Source organism: Hyla sarda, chromosome 6, assembly GCF_029499605.1.
Source record: "Hyla sarda isolate aHylSar1 chromosome 6, aHylSar1.hap1, whole genome shotgun sequence".
NCBI classification, from domain to species: Eukaryota; Metazoa; Chordata; class Amphibia; order Anura; family Hylidae; genus Hyla; species Hyla sarda.
Genome location: NC_079194.1, coordinates 294,901,454 through 294,909,595, shown reverse-complemented (window position 1 = coordinate 294,909,595; position 8,142 = coordinate 294,901,454). Strand labels below are relative to the sequence as shown.

Here is an 8,142-nt window from a genome sequence, read left to right as displayed (position 1 = left end):
CACGGAGTGACCGGGCGTTTCTTGATGGTTGATAACATGATATATGGTGCGTGGTATGGTCTACAAACTGGTACCAATCATATGTATAGAGGTCATTATAAAGATGAGCAACTATGAACTCCTTCCCCTTCCCCCAAGACCACACAGTTTCCCCTTCCCCGACCATCTTGGTTCCATGTGCTGAAGAGATTCACAGCCTGCAGTACTGTGGTCGTGGCCATTTGTGGCTTCCCCTGTGGCACATAATAATCAAGCTTCAGATTATTCGATATGGGGGGGGGGAGGGAATCTGCAGTCTCTGCCTCAGGTTTGCCCTCTGGAGGTCAAGGACGCATAACCATACCGGTCTGCCCGCAACAAGACTGTCCCACCCCTGGATTTAGGCGATACCCTGGCACATGACCCCGTGTCCTAAATCTTACTACAAGTCATCTAAATCTCGTACAATGTGCATTAGATCAACATTAAAGAGGTTCCCCACATTATGATCACTGGGATCGGCTCTTATCTCTAACAATAAGTGTTCAATATCCCTGCAGCTCCTCCACAGGAGAAATGAAGCATTACATGGTTGCCCATTTAAAAACAATGAAGCGTTACATGGTTGCCCATTGAAAAGTTAAAACAATTGTCTGGTTACTAATATTTTATTGGTGGGGGCTGGTCCTACATTGTGGATCCCCATCTATTAGCCAAAGTAGAGAGCAGTTTGTAAGAGTGTCTTAAGGCTGGGTCCTCCAGAGAGACACTCTTACAAAGTGCTCTCTACTTTGGCTAATAGATGGGAATCCACAATGTAGGACCACCCCCGCTTTACGAATTTAGAATTTACCAATAGATAGTAGAGAGCAGTTTGTAAGAGTGTCTCTCTGGAGGACCCAGCATTTAATGCTGGGTCCTCCAGAAAGACACTCTTACAAACTGCTCTCTACTTTGGCTAATAGATGGGGGTCCACAATGTAGGACCACCCCCCGCTTTACGAATTTAGAATTTACCAATAGAGAGCAGTAGATAGTAGAGAGCAGTATGTAAGAGTGTCTCTCTGGAGGACCGAGCATTTAATGCTGGGTCCTCCAGAAAGACACTCTTACAAACTGCTCTCTACTTTGGCTAATAGATGGGGGTCCACAATGTAGGACCACCCCCCGCTTTACAAATTTAGAATTTACCAATAGAGAGCAGTAGATAGTAGAGAGCAGTTTGTAAGAGTGTCTCTCTGAAGGACCCAGCATTAAATACTGGGTCCTCCAGAGAGACACTCTTACAAAGTGCTCTCTACTTTGGCTAATAGATGGGGATCCAGAATGTAGGACCACCCCCGCTTTAGGAATTTAGAATTTACCAATAGATAGTAGAGAGCAGTTTGTAAGAGTGTCTCTCTGGAGGACCCAGCATTTAATGCTGGGTCCTCCAGAAAGACACTCTTACAAACTGCTCTCTACTTTGGTTAATAGATGGGGGTCCACAATGTAGGACCACCCCCGCTTTACGAATTTAGAATTTTCCAATAGAAAGCTGTAGATAGTAGAGAGCAGTTTGTAAGAGTGTCTCTCTGGAGGACCCAGCATTAAATGTTGGGTCCTCCAGAGAGACACTCTTACAAACTGCTCTCTACTTTGGCTAATAGATGGGGATCCACAATGTAGGACCAGCCCCCACTTTGCGAATTTAGAATTAACCAATAATATATTTGTATCCAGACAATTCTTGTAACTTTTCATTACTTTTCAGTTACTCATCACGTTGAAGACTTCAGCCTATGTGGACAACCCCTTTATACCGTAACATTGTATTTGAGATGTTTCCGCCTCACGAACCCCCGACCCCACCCTGCCCCCCATTTTAAAAGCTCATAAAAAATATTCTGTAAACAACTTAAAGTATAATATATTCTGCTTTAAACATATCACCCCTCCGGCACTTGAGGGGTTAAAGGTGCAACTCCATAGCGGAGCCATGTAATACCTGTCCGTAACCCCCCCCCCCACTATGTTTGTCTACAAGATGAGGTATTAAAGCGTAATGCTGTATGAAAACTTTCAAACTTTACAGAGGTTTGACGCGTTCATGAGTCATGTGACACAGTATTCGGTAGATAAAAATGTAAAAACAGTTCAGGAAAAAAAAAAAAAGGAAAAAAAATTACTTGTCGGCATCAATACGATACAGAATTCTGCGTGACGTCGTATTTTTTTTTGTTTTGTTTTTTTTTTGTTTGTTTTTTTAACACTGCAGTCAGAAGTGATTTATTATTCTTACCCCCAGAAAAAATAGTAAAACTTAAAAACACAAATGTAGTTATCTTCATATAATAATCTTGTTACAAACCGTTGCGACCGCTTCTATATACAATAGAAATTCTGGGATTTTTTTTTTTTTTTTTTTTGGTGAGTATCATCCCATTTTGTCCTATGCCAGGTCCCATTTGCTTACATCAATGGCTGCAAAATCCCATTGACCTTCCACTGGGACAGGAAACGTTTCCCCTGAAGTCGGGTGATAAGCGGCACCGCTGATCTTTTTCCTTTAAGTGAAATGTTTTCTTGTCGGGGTTCAGAGACCCTCCCGAAATTCACCGAGTGGTTATTCCTCAACAGTGCTGGAATTCTGTTTGACGAACAAGCTCAGTACATGGTGTACGAACTGGTACTGCTCGCTGGTTTGGATCATTCCTCCCCTACAATAACAAATACTAATAAGTATAAGATATAATACAATAGTAGATTATGTTTAGTTTCTGGTGAATTTTTTTATTTTTTTTATTTGTTATGTAACATATCCAAAAATCCTGCAAAATTCCAGTTTGCATACAGGCTTCTGGAGGAAACAAAATTTGCTAATTAAATTTATGAGCTTTTCTGTGTAGATTGGGGCAGTTCTGACAGAGGTAACAATATACCTGTGGTCATTAACATTATAATCCAGAGTCAACAGAGTCATCTTATTGTTATTAGAGGGCAGAGTAAGTTTCATCTCATCATTAGGTGGTATAAGCTTGGTTGTGTAGACCGGGACAGGAATGACAGAGTCACTTCATTAAAACCAGGCCAGGGGCCAGAATCAGTAGAGTCATCTTATTGTTATAAGAGGGTAGGGTCAGAAGAGTAATTTCATTGTTACTGGAGGGCACAGTCAGCAGAGTCATCTCCTTAGCATTAGAGAATGGGGTCAGTAGAATCATCTCATTATCATTAGAGGGCGGGTCAACAGAGTCATCTCATTGTAGTGTCTCAGCACTAAGGTCTGTCCTGTGGGCTGCGGATCTCCTAGGGCATGCCTGCTGCTCCTGTGTTGGGCCCACTGTGAAAATGTTGGCTATGCTTAGTATGTCCATGCACTTTATAATGTTTCCTATATTTAATATATATTATGTTATTTATGTACTGTACCTTTAAGATAGAGAGATGCAGTGATAGTCAGGTGACCCTGTCTGCCCTGTCTCCAGTGTATAGTGTAGGGGAGGGAGGAGTTGCCCCAGTTTAGTGTGTGCTGAGCTACAGTGTGGAAAGGAGTAGGAAGATGTGTGTGGTGAATACTGAGGGAAGCCTAGGAAAATCTCTAATTCATGCCAGCACCGCCATTCTGCAAGTGTTCCCCGCACAGTGGTGAGTCAAGCCCTGGTGGTGATAGTAATTGGACCTTGTCAGAACCCTGATCACTGTGGGAAATCTTACAGTCTCAAGTCTTTATATATTCCAAGTGGGTGAAAAGCACCATAAGTCCCAGCAAGGCAAAAGGGCTCCCAAGGGTTACACTGCATCCCTCCTACTCTGCTCCGAACTGTGTGTAATACCATCTGCACCTGCTCAGTAAAGACAGTTATCCGTAACCCGACGTCGGTGTGTTTCTTACTCCCGTGTCTGGCCCAGGAGAAGCTGTCTCCACCTCGGACCTTGTATAGGCTAATGGTGTCCTGGCGTCACAGAGTGATAACTATACCTTGCACCCCCGTTGCAACACATCATTAGCATTAGAAGGTGGGGTCAGCAGAATGATCTCATTATTATTAGAGGGTGGGGTCAGTAGAGTCATCTCATTATCATTAGAGGGCGGGGTCATTAGCGTCATCTCATTATCATTACAAGTCACAGTCATTTTATTAATATTAGAGGGAGGGGTCAGCAGTGTTATCTTATTATCATTGGAGGTAAGTTATTACCTTTTCTGGCATAATGGTTTTTGGTTGCTATTATGGGAGCAAATAACAGGAATATTCGGAGACATTTGAGCTGAGTTTTATAATTTGCTATTTTCTTGGCTGAATCTTTGGAGTCCATAAATAGCTCATTTGGCTTCACAGCTATATATGTAACCAATGATTCATTCCTATCCCTGATTATTGTACATTGGCATCAAGTCACTGTTGTGAAGTGCAGTATGATATACTATACCCGCTGCTCATGGAGGAGGGGATACGGCACTGTTCCCCCAATGATGTCCACATCCAGGTCTCCAGCCAACTTCACCCATATCTGAATCCTATCCAAATGCAGAAGATTTGGGCACATGATCCCAATTATTTGGCCATTGGCTTACCTGTCTAACCTCAGCTGGCAGGTTGTCCTCAGAATATCCACCGTCCCTTCATTATTAAGCTGTTTACACAGAATTGTGGTGGCAATAAAACAGCCGGTTCTCCCAATCCCTGCACTGCAAGACAGAAGACATCTGCTATAGCGAAGCCTCATGTACTGGCTTGGCCAACGTGGTTGTAGACACTCATATTAGAAAATCCCATCGGAACAACCACAGAGGTTGTCAAACAGTTCCAACAGACATCCACAAATGGGGTATATTGGGAATACATTGACTACAGATATGTTCAGGAGAACATGGCTCCAATGACACCAGCGTCTGACTCTCAGAGTGTGTAATGAAGTTAACTATCCTCCTGTGTCTGGGTTCAGAGAGCCATCCTCTTTCTACATCTCCTCGTTGGCCTCTACTACATGGTGGTCACAGATGTGAAAGTCCCAGAGGTGGGACCAACAAATGTGACACACGGATATGCCATGAATGTTTATGTTTGGCATACCCATTGATAGGTAAAGAGATTGGCCAATGAGAAGTCTTTGAGATCTAGCCATACCTATAGGGGCAGTAATGGTGGCCATATTGTTGTCATTCAACCTTTCCATTAACACATGCATCATAAAATTACTGACAATTTTGTCCTTTTATAACCTTATTTAGTGGTCTCCTATTTAGGCACTAGAACTAGCCTAACCACCACGGATCCTAGTCCTCACCACCGTGGATCCAAGGACTTACCGCTATAAATCCCACACCTCACCACTGTATATCCTAGGTCTCACCATCACAGATCACAGGCCTCACTACCGTGTATTCTAGGCATCACCACAGCGGATCTCAGGTCTTATAAATCACCGTGGATCCCAGGCCTCGACACAGTGGATCCCAGACCTTATCACCGTTGATCCCAAGCCTTATCACCATGGATCCTAGGCCTCAACACTATGCATTCCATGCCTTATCACCAAGGATTCCAGGCCTCATTAACTAGTATCCCAAGCCTCATCACCATGGATCCCAGGCTCACCACTGTAGATCCCAGGCCTCACCACTGTAGATCCCAGGCCTCACCACTGTAGATCCCAGGCCTCACCACTGTAGATCACAGGCCTCACCCCTATAGATCCCAAGCCTTATGAGCATGGATTACCACAGTTGAACCTTGGTCTCATGACTGTAGTTCCTAGGTCTCACCACTATGGATCCCAAGCCTTACCAGTATGGATACCAATCCTTACTACCATGGATCCCAGGCCTTACCACCATGGATCCCAGGCCTCACCAAAATGGATCCCAAGCCTTACCACCATGGATCCTAGGCCTCACCAAAATGGATCCCAAGCCTTACCACCATGGATATCAGGCCTCACCATAGTGTATTCCAGGCCTCACCATAGTGTATTCCAGGCCTCACCACAGTGTATTCCAGACCTCACCACAATGGATTTCAGGCCTCACCAAGATGGATCCCAAGCCTTACCACCATGGATCCCAGTACTCATGAAGCTGTCATGTGCTTACCTGCAGTGTACAACAATAGGTCCGTTATTATTCTTGGCCTTATTCATGGCTTCCTCCACATCCTGCACAAGCTTTAGGAGTGCTGGAGCCTGATCCGGGGTCTTCTGGTCCGGCCATGACGTGTACCAAAAATGCTTCAGACGCCTTTCTTCCTCACCTTTCTAGACCATTAGCCAAAAATTCAATGAACAGGAAAACAAAATTTCTTGTCAGGGTCAACATATTATGGTGTATTAGTTAGGGTTACATAGTGTCAGAACATGGAGGATCTCAGGCTATTAGTTATATGTTCAATTAAAAACCCCAAAAAAGGCACAACAGAATGTAAATGTATGGGAATGTTAAAATAAACTGGCCCAGGTCAGGGCTGATGCTGGATGTTTCCTCTCAGGTTGGGCAGGACCAGACATCTTCTATAAACCATCTGGGGCCGGGATTTCTTACCTTTAAAGTCATAAGTCTTAATACGTAGTCGTCCTCCTGAATGATGTGATTCACGGTCACCTCGATGTCCTCATAGACGCCATGTTTCTCTGGCCAATACTCTGTACATTTCTGTGTAAAGAAGAACAGAACTGCATAGATATAGATAGTATATAGAGCATGCAGTGAGGCTGCAATGACATATATATATAGGTATAGGGTTGCAGAGGTAGCAGTTGCACCTGGGCCCTTCAGACAAATAAGAAGACGCTGTATTATAAATGGCGCATGGCAGGTTAGGCGTTGAGGCTCAGGAGCTTTAAAGGGGCATTCCGGGCAAAAACATTTTAGCCCCTATCCAAAGGATAGGGGGGATAAGATGTCTGATCGCGGGGGGCCCGCTGCTGAATCTCCAGTTTCGGAAACCTCTGGGTTTCCGGGACTGGGGATGTGACGTCACGCCACGCCCCCTCCATTCATGTCTATGGGAGGGGGCGTGGCGGCTGTCACGCCCCCTTCCATAGACATGAATGGAGGGGGCGTGGCGTGACATCACGTCCCCAGTCCCGGAAACCCGGAGGTTTCCGAAACTGGAGATTCAGCACCCGCATAGAATGTTTCGCTACACCCAATTTCCAACATTCTTTATTAGCATATAAAAGATCCCACTCACTGCAGGGGATTATGCGTTTCACAGTTTTAAACACCCCCTTTGAGCCCCTCAGGACGCCCACACTGGTGAATAGTGAGGTGGATGTAGGCGAGCAGCCACTAAAGGCCTGGGGTGTCCCTTCTCTTCAGGATGCATGCACGTAGGATGATGTGTGCGCCCCAGGACGAGGACGACGCTACAGGCCTCGTAACTAAATATAGAAGGGAACTACCAACTGATGGCTTATATACAGAGGGGAACTACCAACTGATGGCTTATATACAGAGGGGAACTACCAACTGATGGCTTATATACAGAGGGGAACTACCAACTGATGGCTTATATACAGAGGGGAACTACCAACTGATGGCTTATATACAGAGGAGAACTACCAACTGATGGCTTATATACAGAGGGGAACTACCAACTGATGGCTTATATACAGAGGGGAACTACCAACTGATGGCCTATATACAGAGGGGAACTACCAACTGATGGCTTATATACAGAGGGGAACTACCAACTGATGGCTTATATACAGAGGGGAACTACCAACTGATGGCTTATATACAGAGGGGAACTACCAACTGATGGCTTATATACAGAGGGGAACTACCAACTGATGGTTTATATACAGAGGGGAACTACCAACTGATGGCTTATATACAGAGGGTAATTATCTACTGATGGCTTATATACAGAGGGGAACTACCAACTGATGGCTTATATACAGAGGGGAACTACCAACTGATGGCTTATATACAGAGGGGAACTACTAACTGATGGCTTATATACAGAGGGGAATTATCTACTGATGGCTTATATACAGAGGGGAACTACCAACTGATGGCTTATATACAGAGGGGAACTACCAACTGATGGCCTATATACAGAGGGGAACTACCAACTGATGGCCTATATACAGAGGGGAACTACCAACTGATGGCTTATATACAGAGGGGAACTACCAACTGATGGCCTATATACAGAGGGGAACTACCAACTGATGGCT

General features: G+C 44.6%; 1 protein-coding gene across 1 annotated transcript in view; it reads right to left on the bottom strand.

Moving 5' to 3' along the window:
• Positions 1 to 271: 271 nt before the first annotated feature.
• Positions 272 to 8,142, bottom strand: part of PTPN5 (protein tyrosine phosphatase non-receptor type 5) — a 64,818-nt gene continuing 56,947 nt past the window's right edge. The window contains exons 9-12 of the mRNA XM_056527819.1: positions 6,500 to 6,610; positions 6,056 to 6,216; positions 4,538 to 4,651; positions 272 to 2,678 (exon numbers count right to left, since the gene is read on the bottom strand). Coding sequence (XP_056383794.1) covers positions 2,585 to 2,678; positions 4,538 to 4,651; positions 6,056 to 6,216; positions 6,500 to 6,610 — 480 coding nt within the window. The 3' untranslated portion in view covers positions 272 to 2,584. The remainder of the gene's footprint in view (positions 2,679 to 4,537; positions 4,652 to 6,055; positions 6,217 to 6,499; positions 6,611 to 8,142) is intronic.